The sequence below is a fragment of the Vulpes lagopus genome, chromosome 23 (assembly GCF_018345385.1).
Source record: "Vulpes lagopus strain Blue_001 chromosome 23, ASM1834538v1, whole genome shotgun sequence".
In the NCBI taxonomy this organism is placed as follows: domain Eukaryota; kingdom Metazoa; phylum Chordata; class Mammalia; order Carnivora; family Canidae; genus Vulpes; species Vulpes lagopus.
The window spans coordinates 16001725-16021182 of record NC_054846.1 but is presented as its reverse complement, the minus strand read 5'-3'; the positions used below and the strand labels follow the sequence as shown (position 1 = coordinate 16021182).

At 40.7% G+C, this 19458-nt stretch overlaps 1 protein-coding gene across 6 annotated transcripts in view; it reads left to right on the top strand.

The window, feature by feature from the left end:
- DCLK2 (doublecortin like kinase 2) overlaps positions 1-19458 on the top strand; it is a 149409-nt gene that overhangs the window by 112262 nt on the left and 17689 nt on the right. For 4 of the 6 annotated variants that reach the window (XR_005985301.1, XM_041738860.1, XM_041738862.1 and 1 more), the window contains 5 exons: positions 6499-6574; positions 7416-7524; positions 9364-9421; positions 17170-17289; positions 17534-17680. Coding sequence is in view for 5 of the 6 variants with exons in the window: in XM_041738860.1 (XP_041594794.1) it covers positions 6499-6574; positions 7416-7524; positions 9364-9421; positions 17170-17289; positions 17534-17680 (510 nt within the window). In the remaining variant the exon portion in view is untranslated. The remainder of the gene's footprint in view (positions 1-6498; positions 6575-7415; positions 7525-9363; positions 9422-17169; positions 17290-17533; positions 17681-19458) is intronic. The other 2 variants (XM_041738861.1, XM_041738863.1) reach the window with 1 other exon arrangement.

Here is a 19458-nt window from a genome sequence, read left to right as displayed (position 1 = left end):
TTGCTGTGGTGTTTGGGCAAGTTATAAAACCTCCCTGAGCCTTGGTTGCTTCACTGATCAATGGAGATTATGATATTACCTAATTCATAAGATGTGAAGTACTCATTCTAGGACTTGCCACAAAGTAGGCATTCAGTAAACTGTAAAAAGTGTCTTGTTTTTAACAAAGAAAAAGTCGTTCTTTGGCTATAGATAACTTGCAACGGTTAGATTGTTGGATGAGTGACCAGGAGCATTTATGGTAGCTGAAGAATTATAGTTGCTGCCAGAAACTTCCTCCACAGAGGTTCTCAACCTTGGTCACACATTAGATCATCTCTGGAGCTTAAAAAATACTGATTCCCAGGCCCTACACCAGGGATTCTTTACTCTGGGGTGCAGCCTAGCAATAGAAGCTTTCAGATTATTCCAGGTGGTCCTAACGTATACTCAAGGCCCAAGAATTGCTGCTTTACAGCAACAGTACCCTGAGTTATTCTGTTCCATAGTTTTAAAGTGTAAGAATTAGATTCCTAAGAAAGTTCTTGTAGACCAAGAGTTTGCTTGCTGGCCAAATTCGGCCCATAGTCTGACTTTCTAAATTAAGTTTTATTGGAACACAACCACATTCCTCCATTTACATGTGCTCTGTGACTGCTTGCTTTCTTCAATAGCAGAGCTGAGTAATTGTGATAAAGACCATACTATAAAGCCTAAAATATTACTCTCTAGCCTTTTGCAGAAAATATTTCTGACCCCTGCAGTAGGTCACTTAAAAATTGAATTATAGTGCCATTTTCCAAGATGCCTCAAAAAAGTCAACTCACTACACAAGAATATCTCCTAGATTCTGCTCAAGTGCTTCCTTTCATGAAAACTCAGAATGAAGTAGTGTCCAGGAATATACTCAAAAGTCAATAGTAATATGCTCTAATGCATTGATGTAGTCACTTCCACTTTTCTTGGAGAATTGCCTATCTTTGAATAAAACTTCACATTTTTAGTGCAGTACCTAACCTTTCTCTTTAAGTTTTAAGTCTTGTAGAAGTTGTAATAATCTACTTATCGAAGAAATTTAATGTAAGGCACTCTGACTTGACTTCTTGGCTAAAAATGTAGAAAGCTGGAATGTTACTTATTATCAGCCATGATTGAGTACATAGCATTTACTCAGTCAGCCATGAATGCCTTTTTAAATGATACTAGCAGTTGAGGACACATTATAGCTTTTTCTGCTCTATTTTCAAGTCTTTTAAAAAAGTTTTTAGCAGAAGTGAACAAAACAGAAACGGACTCATAAATACAGAGAACACACTGGTGGTTGCCCCAGGGGAGGGGTCTGGGGGGATGGGTGAAATAGGTGAAGGAGCTTAGGAGGTAAAGTATAAGCTAGGGATTATAGTCAATAATGTTGTAATAGCTCTGTTTGGTAACAGATGGTAACTATACTTATTGGCGCATTTTATAATGTATATGAATGTCCAGTCATCATGCTGTGCACCTAAAGCTCTTGTAATTTTGCATGTCAGCTATCCTTCAATTAAAAAAATATAAACATACGGATCTCTCTCAAGGGCTTAAAGTAGTGCTGTCCAATAGAACATTCTGAGATGATGGAAATGTTCTATGTCGGCGCTGTCCTATATCGTAGTCACCAGACACATGCGGTAATGAGACACCTGACATGTGGCTAGTGCAGCTGAGGAATTGAGTTTTCTTTTCTTTTCTTTTCCTTTTTTTTTTTTTTGAATTTTCTTTAAAAAGTTCTTAGCAGAAGCAGGTTCTTAGGCATTTCCTTTCCTTGGGTGCTTTTAAAAATGGAGCTGCTGCTGCTGCCAGAGGTGGGTAGATAGGGCAGCGGTGACAGGGTCTCCTGACATTCGCAGCAATACCTCCAGTCTTTTCCATCACCTTCCCTCCTTGACCAATCAGGACCTCATTAGGAAATTTGCTCCCCTCTTCCCGTCCCCCCCCCCCCAACCATAATCACATCTTTTTGAACCAGTTAGTAATTATGGAAGATAATCTTGAAAGGGCCCAGATGCTGCCATCCATTTATGCTTTATTGAGGAGGATCTTCAAAACACGCAGCATCTTAGGCGCTTTCTTTGTGCTGTGTCAGCATCGTAGTTGCTGATGGAAGCACGAATGCTCATTAGCATTTTAAGAGATTTTAATAAAAATTGTTAGTTTGACTACAGGAATGGGGCAGGTTTAATCAGGAATGCCATATTTTAATCTCTCCTGCTAATTCAGTCCTTGCTTCAATAAGGAGAATAATTCTCTTGCACGGGTCAGGGAAATCTGTAAATTGTGCCTGGGAAACAGGGAGGATTCTGTAGTCCCAGCTTTATCCCCTGCATTTTCATTGCTCTTTGTCTGCATGTCTCTCAGGGCACTGGGAATGGTCTGCTTTATAGTCCAGGATAGACACTTCACATTTGCCAGGGATTTGTCCAGAGATCTCGGTGAATACTCGGCTTTTCTTGTACCCTAGGAGCACCAAGCTTCCTTCCTGGGAGGTCAAGGGAGCTTAATCTCATGAGGAGACCTCATGAGGAGACCTCATGAGATTGTAAACTTCTGGCCAGTAGGAATCCTATCTCCTCATCTTTATATCCTCTAGCAACCCTGCGTAGGTTATTGCCTTTAGGAGGTAAAGTATAAGCTAGGGATTATAGTCAAAGGAGCAAAGGAGGGCTGTTTCCGTGTCAGCTCACGTCCCTGTCTGTTCGGCTGTGCCATCATGAAATGACTCCCCTTTCCTATTTTCATTTTCTAAGCTTTTTCAAATCAAGGAACGTTATTTGGATGGGTAATTATTAGGTATGTTACTCCTGTTTAGTCTATGTACGTCTTTGGTTTGGTTTTGTTTTTGTGAATGCTTGAGGTTCAATACTTAAACGATTCAGTTTGAGGGTTTGAAAAATGTTCTTCTTGCCATCATTATTTGCTAAGAAAGCTGCACTTGCTGGTGATTTAGTGACACCTTTAGTGACACCTACCCGTGAAAGTAGCCTCTCCTTCGGCCCTTACCACAGGCCACTTGCTCCCCTTGGGCTCAGACTTTTAGTTGCCAGGAAACCAGTTCCCACCCCTCCCTGTCTCCTGATTCTTTCCTTGCTGCCTGTGAATCCCAACACAAACCGTGTTTGTCATTGCTGGGCTGTACAGGGAATTGGGATAGGTCGGAGTAGGGGGTTTAATCAAAACAAACACTGGGAAAGTTACAGTGGGTCACCGGAACTTAATTAGTAAATACACTGAGGAGTCACCCAACCATGTGAAAGTGTAGATGGAGGTAAAAATGCCTTCGTTTTAGTCCCTTCCAAGATTTCCCTCTCGGAGAGCACTGGAGTTAGAACACATCAGCTTGCAGCCAACTAAACTTTACCCTAGTTCGCTCGAGAAAGGGACTTGTTAGAAGAATGTTACCTGCTTCCAAAAGAGCTAGGCAGGAAGGCCTGGGGGAGGGCAGGGTCTTAGGACATCAGCAGTGGGGCTGCGTACAGGACATTTCCCTAGGCTCGGAGTGTAGAGGGGAGAGAAGGTCCCTGCCCAGCGCCCGGACTCAAGCAGCTGCGGCCTGAGGGTGTGGGGCTGCCCTGTTCTGGGCTGGGAAATGTAGACACGCCGGCAAGCTGGTCACTATCCGTAGTTGTTTCCAGGCATTACAGTCCACTTCCCCTATCACTGTAAGCCAGGAGTGAGTAGTGATCAAAAGGGATCTTTGCATTTATTCTTTGAGATAGAATTTTCTCCAAAATGGCATTCTTCTTGTCTTTATTCTATTAAGAATTTGACTGATGTGAATTTAATTTGGAGCTCGTATTCCCTTGACTGACAGTTTTCAGTGTAGGAAGGGGTAGATTAGAAGAGGAACAAATTTGGAATGAATGATTTAGCAAAAGATCTCTTGTAGCCATTGTACATTCAACAGTTTGAAAACATTTCTCAGTCATTGGATTCAAGACTTTGCCAGATTTTTTTTTTTTTTTTTTTTTTTAAGATTATATTTGACCGAGAAAGAGAGAGAGAGAGCGCAAAAATAGGGAGCAGCCGGCTGAGGTAGGAGAAGCAGGTTCCTTTTGGAGCAAGGACCCCAAATCAGGGCTTGATCCCAGGACCCTGAGATCATGGCCTGAACTGAAGGCAGACACTTAACTGACTGAGCCACCCAGGCGTCCCTGTGCCAGATGTTTTAAGGACAAAATCTACTAATAACTAATACTGAGGTAGTGTTATATGTCAGTGAGGGGCTCGGTTAAGTGTCCATCTCTTGATTTTTGGCTCAGGTCATGATCTCAGGGTCCTGAGATGGAGCACCACTGTGGGCTCCACTCTACATCTGGGCATGGAGCCTGCTTAGGATTCTCTCTCTCTCTCTCCCTGCCCCCTCCCTCTGCCCCTTTCCCCAGATCATACACTCTCTCTCAAACAAATAAGTCTTTAAAAAATAAATTGAAATAATGTATAAAATTCATGAAGAAAAAAAAGATGAGAAACAAACTGGGCAGATGGACAAATCATGGGGTTATTCGGGTGGGGTTATTCTATTGGTCACAAAGATCCCCCCACCCCACCTCCCACTTCACCCCCCCACCCCAAGGCTTTGGATCCTAGGGCTGACATCAGAGCTGTCCTTGGAGAAGTTTCTTGGCAATCTTGTGTGGAATGGCTGAGATTGAAAGTAACTAAGGAGGCCAAACTTTGATGAGGCGCCAGGAGAAGCCGAAGGAGGACCAGGACCAGGGTGGTAGCTGTGGAAACAGAACTGACCAGAGAACCTTGTGGCTTTCTTTTAGGCTTCCCGTTAAGTCCCTTCTCTGGGCTTTGGTTTTAAACAAGGTAGCTTTTAAACATTCTAGCACAGACTACAGCTGATTTTGGAGTTGCCTTTAATTTCAGCAGCAGAAAAATAGAACAAAACAAAGAAGCTGAATTTTGAAAAACTGCCTGCTAGTTACCTTGTGAGAAACATAATGATTGAACTCTGAAGAGCCAGTGGATAGTGAAGCATTGTGGTATTGGCATCAGGTTAAGGGTAGCCCGAAAGGGATCCTCCCCACGTTGCTACACAACTTTTCTGCATGTCAAAGTGAAGGAGACAAAACTTGTGAGCATGTTTACCTCAGGACAGGCGCTGATTTGTTGTCTCTCAGAACTGCTTTTCTTTGGCCTCACGTTCCTAACAGGACACGCTGCTGCTGGTTTTAATGTCCACACCAGGTGGTCATATGGGATCTGAGAAAACAGAGCAGTTTCTAATACCTCTTATTCTTGAGGCTCGTATCTTGTTCCAGAAGAACTTCTGGATGATTCTGTTTGAAACAATGTGTATAAGTATTGGGCTTTCCTGGGTTGGAACCAGACTTAGTATCTGTGAGGTTCTTACTTCGTCCAGGGGTAGAGAGTAGACCCAGGGTCTCCAACTTGTGAACACTTTGGGAAGGGCGGAGCCCTGGCTTGGCCCTGTCATTTATGCCTTTAATCAGCCAGTATTAATTCAGTACTGTGTGTGCCAGGCCCTGTGCTGCATACGGGAGATGCAGTGATGAGTAAGACACAATCACTATGGGACGGAGGAACCAGGGTAGTTTGGGCATCGAGGCAAGCAGGTAGGTTCAACGATACAAAAAAATGTTGAAGAGACTTCTCAGTATTTGGCAAGTCCTTTGACCTTGGAAGCTCCTGAAAGGAATAATTTAAAAAAAGAGAGAAAGAAAGAACATTAAAGTTCAAAGAGAAAAAATTGAGTTCAAAAGCCTTAGAGTCTTAGGGATAAAGAAAAAATTCCACCTAGAAGCATACATACATTTTCCAAGCATACATAATAATAAACTTGATGTGAATAATATTCATATACGAGTTTTTCAATTCTAAGAATTACAGAGATTTTTGTGTTAGACTGCGAACTTGAGCTTCGTTGAGTTGGAACATGTCTTTTCATTTTCTCTTATTTCTCTCTGGTTCCTAGTAGTAAGTCTTTAAAATGGTTAGGAGGAATTCTGTGTTAGGGTCAGTAAAGAGGGTTGAGCCAGGGGGTGTGCCCTGGATCTTGAATCCACAGGAGGCTGTGGAAGGGGATTCAGTCCTAGGCATGGGCCTGGAGTTCTGAGAAGGGTTTCACCTTAGCGGGCACTCCTGAGGTCCACCCCAGGATAGCTGTGGCATCTGGGGACTCGGTTCTGACATTTCTTGGAATTACCTATAGTTCTAAACCTTATCTGCCACTAAGAAGTACCTTGTTCAGCTGTGATGCCATAATAGTTTGCTTTGCTTTATTCCATTGAAGTCAAAAGTAGAGCAGTATCAAAGAGGACAATTAACTGTCAATTTCCTGATACCCAATCTGAATTGAGAGTGCCGTAAGGAAGATGTGTGTTAATCATATAGGGAAGAGATGATGTTTTTGTAACATATATTTGCACAATGTAATCATTCTCTATTCACTAAGGATTAGCTAGCTGAAGATTTGTAAAATTTTCCTGATAAATAATGGTCACTCTCCTCTTTCAGCAGGTTTCTGCACACGGAGGATCCTCTTCCAATGTAAATGGTGGACCTGAACTTGGTCGTTGTATGAGTCCTGAAGGTAGTCCCCAATCTGATGATTGCTTTTATAAAGGAAGTCATCCATGTGAACTTGGTGGCCGCCCAAGACCCAACTGGGCTAAATTATGATCTTCCTAAACAGGGATGTAATCATGGTCACCAGTTAGCCTATTGAGCCTTGGTGGGAGTTGCTTCAGCTTTTTTTTTTTTTTTTTTTGCTTCAGCTTTTTAATTAAGCTAACCCAATTTCAGATTTTACGCTTGGGCTTCCTTTATTTTTCCTTAGTGGCAGTCTGCTCAAGTCCTACATGTAGGCTTTCCTGTCTCTCAGTTAGGTAGCAAAAGTGTGTTTCTTCATTGGATGTCTGCTACATGCTGTGCATTGGGATACATTGTAAGATATAGTCATTTTAACCACTTCCTCCTCCTGCCTCTCCCCCATCCGCTTTTTGAGAGGATTTTCAGCCAGGAGTTAGCCTTAACACGTATCCCGGCTGGGAATAATTTTCTTTACTAGAAAACCCTGAGGAGAAATCTTGGGAGTTTCTAAAATTGAATCCCCACCGTAATCCTCTTCCCTTTTCTCGAGAGCTAACAAAGAAGTTTACAAAGCTTAGGTTAAATTTCCTTTTACTTGTTTCAGCTGATATTTCAGGGATTTGTTAGATTTGTTTGATGATGTTGGTTTCAGATTTCACAACGAGATCAAAAGGAAATTGGTGATTCAGGTGTTCCCTTCAGAAAATATGCTTAGAAATTTTCTTATGGTTCACCATAGATTTAGAAATGAACGCATTGTGATTTATTATTTTACAGATATGTAGGAATTGAGATGAAGTGCTGATGTGTTTGCTAGACTTTGCATTTATCCTTTTGTGCAGGTGTGAATGGAAACAGGTGCTCTGAATCATCAACTCTTCTTGAGAAATACAAAATTGGGAAGGTTATTGGTGATGGGAATTTTGCAGTAGTCAAAGAGTGCATGGACAGGTGAGTGGATAGTGAGGATGATCATTTGTTTACCTACATTTCTCACCTGGAGTTTATTCTTACCTGAATGAATGAACAAAAGGCCTTCCTGGGAGGTTTTTTTCCTCCCTTCCTGGAAAAAGTCTATCCTTAGGACCAGCTGTTTTGTAAGCCCACAGGCAACTTGACCTGGAAAAATATAGGTATACACGCAGAGCATAAACTTGCTTTGTATGTAGTTGGGCTGAGAGCTTTTCAGGTCTCATCCATGAGCCAGAGAGGAATAGGAAAGAATAAGATTCAGTAGCACTGACCTTTGTCAGGCACTGTTCTCAGTGCTGTGCTTGTATTATTAACCCATGTAAACTGCACAGTAACCCTCTCAGTTAAAACTTAGTTGTGTAGACTGGTAGGTCAGGATAGATACAGGAGCTCTGACCAATTAAGATCAGGGTCAACCAACTTTTGCCTATATGAAAACTATATTTTTGATTATTCAGCTTTATTTTGTTGAAGGTCCTGAATTCTCAAGGGGTAAGAAATCCATTCTTTTAATTCGAGGCCTTTCATAAACTATATAAAAACTGGAAAATACTCAGGTTAGAGTTTTCGTGGTGATAGGTCAATACCCCATTTTTTTCTAAGTGGTAATTTTTATTTTTTTGTGGGGAGCTTTCCAGAAAGTTGTGACTACAGCTTTTCCATTTTGTTGCATCTCCAGTGAAACTTTCCTGCTCCTTGTAGAGGACACTCCCCATCCTCTAAGTTCTCGACATAGCTCTGATGTACAGTTTGCCACCCAAGTAACAAATAAAGCATCTGAAATATGATCTCTAAAGACTTACTAGAAATCTGAGTCAGGGTTTGGTTTACATGATGGGGAAGCAATTTAAATGAAAGTTATTCTTCTAAGGTCAGCTTCATCAGTGTGTGCTATGACCATGTGGCAAAAGCAGCTGTGCTTGAGAAAACTGATGTATTCCAGGAATACTGACTGCAGTGTTCTTGGTTTAACTGTGCTCCTATTCTAAAAGATATTTTGGCGTGTTCAGATTATGTTAAAGGTGATTAAAAATTAACATCCACATTTGTATGTCCAAGTATGTATGTCTTTACTACCAGATAATAGGCATTTAAAGGTGTGGGTAAAATAGGACTAGATGGAATTTTAGCTGAGAAATAGATATTGAGGGGGCACCTGGGTGTCTCAGTGGTTGAGCATCGGCCTTCGGCTCAGGGCATGATACCGGGGTCCTGGGATCGAATCCTGCATTGGGCTCCCTGCAGGGGGCCTGCTTCTCCCTCTGCCTATGTCTCTGCCTCTCTCTGTGTGTCTCTCATGAATAAATAAATAAAACCTTAAGAAAGATATGGAAAGTCTAGGGCTTTTTAATCATTATTAGATGAATGTAAAGTTATATTGATAATAGAACATTTTTAATTATTTGGATTCATTTTGCTTAATTTATTCTGCCTCCGAAGAGAACTATTTTGAGATTTAAATATGGAAAAAGTTTCTTGTCCAGCTTTGGTACAACAGAGTTTCAGTACTTTTAATATGCAAGTTATGTAGTATTGTAAGTATTAATATTTATAAAAGGAAATTAACAGTGTGGCTTTGGATTTTTTTTCTTTTTTGAGTACCTTTCTCCCTGACCCCACTCAACATTGTCGCTGATGTACAGAGGAAGCCAGTACTTCTTTGAACTGTTTTCCTATTGTAAAAGATGTTTAGAAGAATACCTTAGTTTCCTCTAGTAGAGGAAATCAGGAATGATTATATCTTTTTTTTTTTTTTTTAAGGAATGATTGTATCTTTGATTTGTATCTTTAAATTGCCTTTCTCTGATCATTTCATAGGTCCACTGGAAAGGAATTTGCCCTGAAGATTATAGACAAAGCCAAATGTTGTGGAAAGGTACAGTACACATAAGTGTTCTGTCAAAAAACCTGAGAAACCTTGGTAAGATGTTTACCGTGGTGAAGGAATTTAAGTGGGCACTGATAAGACCTTACGGGGGGAGGCCATTGATGATAATGAAGGAAACACTATCAACCTGTTTTTTTCTTTCCTTGTTATTTTTAAAAAAACTTTAATCTTAAAACAGTAAATTGAGTTCATCTGGTTCTAGCTATAAAAAATATAAGTTTTCTTCTTTGGGAGAGGCCTATACCAAAACCCAGCAGTGCTCAAAAGATGCAACACAAACTGTCATGAGTCTAAGACCTTACCCTACTTTTTGACTAACAGTTTAGCCTTCTCCCTTTATGGACACTGGCTGAAGACACAAGATTGCTGGGTCAGAGACAAAAGACTTTATTTGCTGTGGCACAGGAGGTAGCATTGGTTCCTCTTAGCCTCTGAGTCCCATGGAAGTGATTCGGAGGAGCCCTGCTGATTGCTGTACACAGAATGGGTTATATCACATCTGAGGATCTTTAAGCTTAGTAAACCCTCAATGAGGGGGCTGCTAGCAAACCTGTCCAAACTTTGCCCTAGAGGAAAACTTTGGTTTCCTGACCATGATCATAAAAACAATCTGCCTTCTACCCTTGAGGGAAACCCTATTTCTATGTTACAAATACCTTGGGAAGTAGTTTGTAACAAAAGCTGATACAAGATGTGCAATCACAAGGAATTGCCTGCCTTTCCCCCTCAATGAACTTTTTTCTTTCCCACTCTTAAGCTGGGCTGGGAAAGATCAAATGGTGAAATGCTACTGGAGGATTGATATGTTAACTATAAATATTCAATAGCAGGGATGACAAAGGCCTTTTTATTTTTTCTCATTTATTTTTTTAAGATTTTAGTTATTTATTCACGGCAGACGCAGAGACATAGGCAGAGGGAGAAGCAGGCTCCATGCAGGGAGCCCGATGTGGGGACTCCCAGGACTTCAGGATCATGACCTGGGCCAAAGGCTCAACTGCTGAGCCATCCAGGTGCCCTGACAAAGGCCTTTTTAGATTACTTTCTGGTAGCATAGCAGTTAAGAAAGCAGGCTCTAGAACTCACTGTCCAACACATGTGACTAGTCTGAATTGAAACGCAGTTGTAAAATACACAGTAGATTTTTGAAGACTTTGTACTAAAAAAAAAAAAAATGTTGTACCTCGTTAATATCTTTTTTATTTGATTGCGTGTTGAAATGGTAGTATTTTGGATATATTTGGTTACATAAGTTAATAGTTTTATCTGTGTCTTTTGACATTTTTAATGGTGTATTAGAAAACTTAGATTTATATATGTGGATCACATTATATTTCTGTTGAACAGTGCTATTCTAGTGCTAGATTGTATAAAATTTTAGTCTTGTTTTGCTTCTTTTTGCTGTGCTACCTTGCAAAAGTGACATAACCCCTCTGTGTTTCTGTTTCTCCCACTAAAATGTGGTTAATAATATCTAAGATACAAGGTTATTGTGAGGATTAACTAAACTAAGGCATGGAAAACCTGTAGAGAACTACCAGCATGTAAGAATTTAGCACATATTAACTGTTAATATTATTAATATGCTACAGGAATTCACAGTGTATAATTAATTAGGAGAATTGAAGCAATAGTAGTGATTTTATATTTATGGAACTCCTAAACTAGTCTTCATTGGAAACTTACAAAATTATGTATTTTTAACAGGAAATTTTAAAAAAATTTTAATAGGAAATATTATTGTAAAATCTTAGGCAAAAGTCAAATTTGTCATTGCTTTTTTTTCTAACCATACCATGATAGCTAATGAAGCAGAGATTGTGCAAAATGCCCCCTTTCTTTGAATAATTAAGCTTTTCCTACAGCTAATTTTCTTTAAATAATTGTGTGCTTTTGCTTATTGTTCAGACAATATCATTAAATTTTTAACTGCAAAGCCTTTTCCCCATATGTAAATAAGTGTTGCTTTTTCTGGTGTTGTGGGATTTAAGCAGAATGTGTCATACTTTGGGGAGCCACGCTTGAAGTAACTGTATTAAAGTATTTTTATCAAAAAAGTGAAAAAAAATTGCTATGGTAGGGATATTGTTTACCTGATTAAAATTTAAGCAGCTGTTTCAGTAGTTGAAAAAAGCTCTTTATGTGAAAAAAAAATGTCTGGTACATTAAGTACTGAGGCAAATGATTAGGTCACTTTAAACATTTGAATCTATTTTTCCTTGTTATGGAATGTCATTCTGTTTTTATAATTCATGATCATCTACTTATTTCCATCCTCACATTTTGCTTATTTGAGCAACTGTTTCCACTTTGACTATACAGAATTATAATTTAAAAACTTGATTTGTTCTAAATAAGTTGATTTTCCCATTCAATTTTATTTAAAAAAAATTGATATAGAGAGTTTTTTTAAAACAAAATTTAGGGGGAGGCATTTTGGGGAATCAGCTACTATTCTGCAGTGTTGTTGGTTACCTCTGCTTTATGGATTGTACACAGAAAAATTAATAATGCCGAAAATAATATCTGCCATTTACTAAAATGTATTGTCTCTCCAGGCTCGGACATAGAGATATTTTGCACATTACTTTTAATGACTTGCTAAACGAGATATACCAGTTTCATTAATAAAAGAGGTCCAGATTTAATAGCTTCCCAAAAGTCATACAGAGGCAGAGCAGTGATTGGAATTTTGTGCCAGTTGATTATGTAGCCTGTGCATTAGCCAGTCTGCTGATGTGTTCCCTATTTAAGTTCAGTTTACTCATTTGTTCATGTAATAAGAACCTGGAGAAAAAAAAAGTTAACCTTTCTGGCCTTCTGTTTGCTTTTCTGTAATATACAATTATATCATTAAATTAGTTTACTCATTTACCTAACCTTTGATGTGTGTCCAAGAAAGTGTGCTAGAAATAGGGTAATTTAACAGATAAACTAATACCAGTTCTGCAGAGAATGTAATGGGAGTTTGGAGGAAACACGTGAGAAGTATGTGATCAGTGAAGACGCTGCTGTAGAGCAAGCATTTGAGCTGGAACTCCAGCAGTGGTTAGGATTTCAATAGGCAGCAGTGAAAGAAAAGCCTTCCAGGTGGCCAACAGGGCCTGAGCAAAGGCCCAGGGGATGGAGAGTGTGTTAGGTGCCTCTGAGTAGGAGATGAGCACAGGATCTGCCCGGCGGGAGGCAGGCCAGATTTCTGGAGGCTGTTGAGAAAGCTGTGGTGTTTGTAAATGCAAGAATTATTCTAATATTCTAAATGGTGTTCATTCTAATGATCACTTATTATAAATTTGTGTCATGTATGAAGCTCTGAGCTTTCTGGTGCCTTGAGGTGGTCTGCCCTTCTCTTCCCACAGTTGTGCTTGGGCCCAGTATACGTAGGTGATGAATGCATGACATAAATCCAAATGTATATTGCTTTAGTTTCCTGAGGCTGTTGGAATACATTCCTATGAACTTGGTGGCTTGTGACAGCAGAGATTTGTTCTCTCACAGTTCTGGGGGCCGGAAGTCTGAGATCCATACTCCCCCTGCAGCTCTAGGGGAGAATCTGTTCTTTGACTCTGAGTAGCTTCTGGTGGCTTGATAGCATTCCTTGGCTTGCGGCCACATCACTCCAATCTCTGCCTCTGTGTGTTTATTTTTCCTCTTTTTTCTGTGAAATCTCCCTCTTCCTCTAGTCATGAGGACAGTTGTGATGGCACCTAGATAATTCAGAGTTATCTCCTCATTGCAGAATCATTAATCACATCTGCAAAGGTCCTTTCTCCAAATAAGGTAATATTTACAAGTTCCAGGGGTTAGGGCTTGATATCTTTGGCCATTATTCAATCTGCTACATACATCTACCATAGAAATCACATGGGATGATTTGAGTATTTTTCCCTCTTACTGGGGAGCAATACTCAGTAAGCATAGTGGATACCAGCTGGAAAACCACTGTTGGCCAAGAGTGATGCATGATGTGTTTATTTACTCACTTAGACACTTCAGAACTAACTATGCTGGTTGCTGTAGAACAAGGTAAACAGAAACTTCCAGACAACAGGGTGAGAGCAGTGGTTGCAACAAAGCATAGGGGGAGCCAAGGGAAGTCGGAAAGGTGCCTCACCCAGTCAGGATTGAGCAGAGGAAGCTAATTAGAGGAGGTGAAATCCAATCTAGACCTGAGGAATACATAGGAGTTTCCCCAAGGAGTGTGCGTATTGGGGGGATGGGTTCCAGACAGAGAAAACCTGTGCAAATGCCTGCAGGTCCAGGCAAGAGATTGACAACAGGGATGGAAGTGAATGGATGGATTCAGAAGCTGTTGAGAAGCAGGATTTGGGGATTGATGGACTACATGAGAGGATGACGGAGGGGCTGGGGGAACCCCCCTCTGCTTTGGGCAACCAACCATTTTCATTCAGCGGACAGAAGGACAGAGGGCACCAGAGCAAAGGGCTGCTTTGTGGGGCTGGGGCGTGTAGCGACAAGATGATTAGTTGCTTTTGGGGCAGTTGTTTATTCCCTAAAGCATCTCTCTCTCACACACACACATTAAAAATCACCGTGGCCAAAGATAAGGTGGTATCCTGTGCCAGGTTAGCAGTTTTCTTTGTTATTTACTCTCACTCAGAACCAGGGAACACTGCCATGAAGTGATTCATATGTAAATTATTTGGAGTTAGAATCCTGAATCACTTAACATGAATGATGGTAGATGGCTGAATAACGTGAGTTCACTGCAGTTCGAGATAAAAGTGATGTTCATATTGCATCGAGAGATTTTTTTTCTGGCAAGTGTAATCTAGAGGGTGTTTTTACATATGATGACACAGGGGTTGCATAAGAAATCGGAGATGACATCCGCAAAGATTTTTATGGACTACTTCTGTTTTGCTTCCGATGATGGTTAGTTTAAAAAGTGGACTGTTCCCTCCTAGGCAGTTTTACAGGCACAGTCAGAGGTCGAGAGACACAGGCTAACGTCTCCCACATTCCAACAGAAACGTTCCCTGTGCGCTCAGAGCCCTCCCCGGTGTCCAGGAGAGCCCAGGAGCTGAGCTGATAAGCAGTGGTGGAGGAAGCGCTGCACTACTCAGTGCTCAGGATTTCGAATGTAACACTGCCGGTGGTCCTGGGGGGAGGTCCGCAAGATAGAAAGTTCCCAGAAGACTTTCTCTTGAACCCTTTATTTAGAAAGATGACTTTTTGAGAGGTGTCGTCTCCCTAGGTGGTAAACATCTTATTTTAACTCCAATTTGAGAGAGCTCCTGGGTACTGGTGACAGGGATTATTTTACATATGTCACTCTCAATTAGTATCACTAACAGAGCCCCCGAATAGAGGTAAATGTACAGACTCTTGAAACTTCAGAGGAAATGGAGAGGAGGGAGGAAAACCGAAGTGATAGATCCATTTAGCTTCAAAATAAAATGCCTCTCTTACTACAATGGTTGTGACTCCTGTTGGCTTGGCTTCAGATAGAGTGAAAGAAATGCAGTTGCGCGCCTTTACACGTTCACAAAAGTACACCTAACTCTGCTTGTTGGTGTGATAAAGGACAAATTTGGTACAGGTGATCCAGAGGCCTCGAAATAAGTGAGCAGATGTGGAGTGTTTGCTCAGAGTCTTTGTCTCTGTGGCCACAAGGAGTTGGCTGTACAGCTGCTTCCCTCGGGAGGGCACAAGGCACCGTTTATTGCAGCTCTGTAACTTAGACATGTGGGACTGGAAACAGGTAGGCGGCCTTGTCCTCAGCCTCCCAGCCATGGTTCTTTGGGTCTGAGAACCGCTATGCTTCCGGGAGATGGGGAAGCATTTGCTGAGTCCCGAGCTGGGCACAGACTTCCCAGCCCTGCTCATTAAGGGGCTTAGATTCTCCTCCCTGGACAAAGCCTAGTGTGGTTCTACTTGCCCCCGCAACTCACTGGAATACTACCCCTAGTTTTTAAGGGTATCTTTTTAAGGAATCAGGTGTTCTCAGCTTTGCAGCGATTATTTTTCACTTTGAAAAATTCTGACTTTTACCAAAGCATTCCTCTTTAAAAGGTGATATTGTTGTGTAGTACAAAAAATGTGTGCTTGGACATCAGAAACCTAGGTGTTGCATTTTCCCTCAAAAGATGATCCTAAGGATAAAGTGTTAAGACACTACACAAGTACTTTCTTTGCAAAGAGACTGACCTAGTGACTAGATTCCTAGTAAATGTTGGTTCTTCTTTTCCTACTTCTGTTTAGCATTTGCACTGTCATTTGCCAACACTGAGTGGCCACTTGGACAAGCACAGTGCATTCATCTCTGATTTTATGGCCCGCATGTGCAGAGCTTGCATAGATTTTCTGTGGGTGCTATTCATTCATTTGTTATAGTGTATACTTCATGTATTGTCAGACTATTTGAGGTAGCTTAGAGGAAAAAGACATACACACATGGATGCATGAAGATCAGTGAAGAACCTAAATGATATCTTGACCTAAGGGTAATTCTCTTGCTCCCGCAGTGGAACACTAAATTTAGTGCTGAGATTCATGATAGCAAAGGCAAAAGAGACAATAGGAGGGGAACACACACATACAAACACACACACACACGTGTACATGGGTATATTTAGGTAGCAAGCGATATCTTTTATATGGTAAGATTTATGTAAAAGTTGTATTTGAAAACCCAGAATATGTCAGAGGGCAATTAGTTAATTTTATAGCACATACCCTAAATTCAAAATAATTCATTGTTATAGCTAATGAGGATCAACAAATGTGAATTATTGAAATATTTTCATGTCTCATAATAAAAATAGAGCGGTAGTTGTTCATGATTCATGGTTGGTGTATTGAGAAGAATTCCTTAATGCTGTGGGTAAACATTTTGCTACAGTGCTGATCCCAGCTGCATGACTCACCAGGATTGATAATCAGGTAGTATTTTCAGGGAAGTGGTTAGAGTTAAAATGAGAACAGTAGTCCCTGTGGTACTCTGTGTTTCCTGATTTCTGAAATACGAGATGGTAAGGAACATCCTTCTGGTGAATGCTTCCATACCCAGCCACAGAGGAGGAACTTTTTTTTCCCTCATAAACTCAACATGACATTTAGTAATGGTTTAAAGACAAAAAAATTAATGCTCAAGTTGTATTCCGTACACATGCAGGTTTCCTTGTATACTTGATCTTGAATTTGAGTGTATACTCAAATTAAAAAGTGGTTCCAGGAGCACCTGGGTGGCTCAGTCAGTTAAACATCCAACTCTTGATCGTAGCTCAGGTAAAGATCTTGGGTTCATGAGATTGAGCCCTGTGTTGGGCTCTGCACTGGGCATGGAGCCTGCTTAACGTTCTTTCTCTCCCTCTCTCTTAAAAAAAGAGAGAGAGAGAGAGAGAGAGAGAGAAAGAAAGGTGGTTCCAGCTGAATCACAAAGTACAGTGCCATGTGCTGAAGCTTTCACAGTGTCATGACCTCGTAGGGTGTTGGAGGTAATGAAGAGACAAGAAGGCAGTATGTTTTCTGTGCCAGGGCAGCACCACCGAGCCCTTTCAAGGATATCAGTTCTTTTTTTTAGTGACAATGATGTGTCACGCTGACTTGTCCTGTCCCTATGGAAACAAACTCTGCCAGGGCTTGGTTTTGTCTTTGTGCCAAGGGAGATGCTTTCCTCGGCGTCTAATCTACAGTAGGGCATCTTCCAGAGTATAGAGTTAGAGCAGAGGGTTCTGTGGTTTCTAACCCACCTCTCTAAACCCTTCCTTTGACAGGAGCACCTGATTGAGAATGAAGTGTCAATCCTGCGCAGGGTGAAACATCCAAATATCATCATGCTGGTTGAGGAGATGGAAACAGCTACTGAGCTCTTTCTGGTGATGGAATTGGTCAAAGTAAGAGGATGCAGAGATTTCAAGAGATTTCATTGGTGCCAAATCCCAAGACGTATCATATTGTTGGAGGACCTAATTGGAGAAATGTTTTGCTACCTTGAAACTTCCATTATTTATAATAATTGTTCATGGCACTTGTGTCATTTTTTTTTTTTCATCTACTCCAGGCTGATGAACCTTCTTTGTTACTTTCATAGGATTGTAACCGTTGACATTTTGTTGTGTTCTTTTATGTGTCCATCAGGGTGGAGATCTTTTTGACGCAATTACCTCTTCAACCAAGTACACTGAGAGGGACGGCAGTGCGATGGTGTTCAACCTGGCTAACGCTCTCAGGTATCTTCATGGCCTCAGCATTGTGCACAGAGACATCAAGCCAGAGAACCTCTTGGTATGTCATCTCTGCCTTTTTTGTTCCAATTAATTTGCATAAATTGTCATTAAAAATGACATGATCACATGCAAACAATACCACTTTAGAGTCTGTACCAATCCTGCAATAAGGGACTGAGAGAATTTAAACTTAGAGAATCACCATGACTCAATTCAATGACCATAAATTGTTAATGGATTTCTTGAATTGATATGCATTTCTGCATTTATTGTTTATCAGACATTAGGAAACACGTTTCTGTTTACATTTTGGTTGATGGTACTAAAAAAAGGTAAGAAGGAAAATTGAGGCAAAACCTCTGAAGTTTTATTCTGAAAAATAAATTAGAGATAGAACTAGGAGCTTCTAGGAGACAGAAATAGAATATGATGGTTTGTTTATGTGCAGGACAGAACTTTGGGAATAATCTAGTTCATTTATCTCAGCTTTGCAGGTATAGAAGTTGAGACTCAGCTAATTTTTCTTGCTGAAAAGTCTCATGCGTTCCATTGTTCTACAGAAGGAAGTCTGTGGCATTCAGAGGGCTTCATAATCTGGTCCCAATTTGCCTTTCTAGCCTCCCCTCTGTCTAACCCTTCCCCACCCATCGTCCACAGTGGCACTTACCTTCGTGCCATATTTAGCACACCTCTATGGTGGCCTTAATAAACACAGCTTCCTAATTGGGCCAATCTTTGTGTCTACATGGTAGAGGAATTTCAGAGAAGCTGATTAGGGGCTTTGACAAGCACACATCCCCCAGAACATACACAAGACCTTTTTTTTTTTTTTTTTTCCTATTTCTACCTTTCAGGACTGAGTACTGTCATCATTTACCACATAGGAGGTGGGGTTCTATGAGTATTCTCTATCCTAATAATCCAAACTCAGATTTTTCCATCCCCAGTCGTTAGCTAAGACTTAACTTTGTCAGCACCATTACATATCATTGCTCATTTCCATACTGGTCTACATTTGCAATGTCCTCTCTCCCAGCAATGTGGCAAATGTTTATCTTCTAAGACACTTGAGCAAAAGGCATGTCTTCTTTGACATCACTCCTATCTACCTGGACAGAGTCAGTCTCGGCCACCCCTAGTTGCTGCTGTACATGACCTACTGTGGTGAGTTCATCACATACTTGGGTGACTCCTTCTCTAGATAAGCAACATGTGGGGCAAGGTTTGTGTCTCAATTATTTCCATATCACCAGTGCCCTGGACTAGGGCCCAGGAAGTACATGGTGGATGTGGAGTAAGTGGTTGGTGACAGAGCATTGACAGGCACTCAGGCAGCAGCCGATACTTGAACACAAGTCTTTTTTTTTTTTTTTTTTTTTTTTAAGATTTTGTTTATTTATTCATGAGAGACACAGAGAAAGAGGGAGAGACATAGGCAAGGGGACAATCAGGCTCCCTGCGGGGAGCCTGATGTGGGACTCAATCCCAGGATCTCAAGATCACAACCTAAGCCAAAGGCAGATGCTCAACCACTGAGCCACCCAGGTGTCCCTTGAACACAAATCTTTACAGTTTGTCTCATACTTGTACTCTACAAATAATTGTTGAAAGGCATATGTGTTGATGTTTAGGCTTTTAGGCCATCCTGGGGACTTTCTGCTAATTCAGAGTGTCCATTTTCTACTTCTGGCAATACCATTTGATGATTTCTGAGTATCCATTTAAAAGTATGTGAGGTTTTTTTTTTTTTTTTTCCTTACTGTCTTCTGCCTTGAGGAATTATATTTCCTGTCTAGATTTTCCTATTGGGAAAATAAATACCCTTTCTCTGTAAAA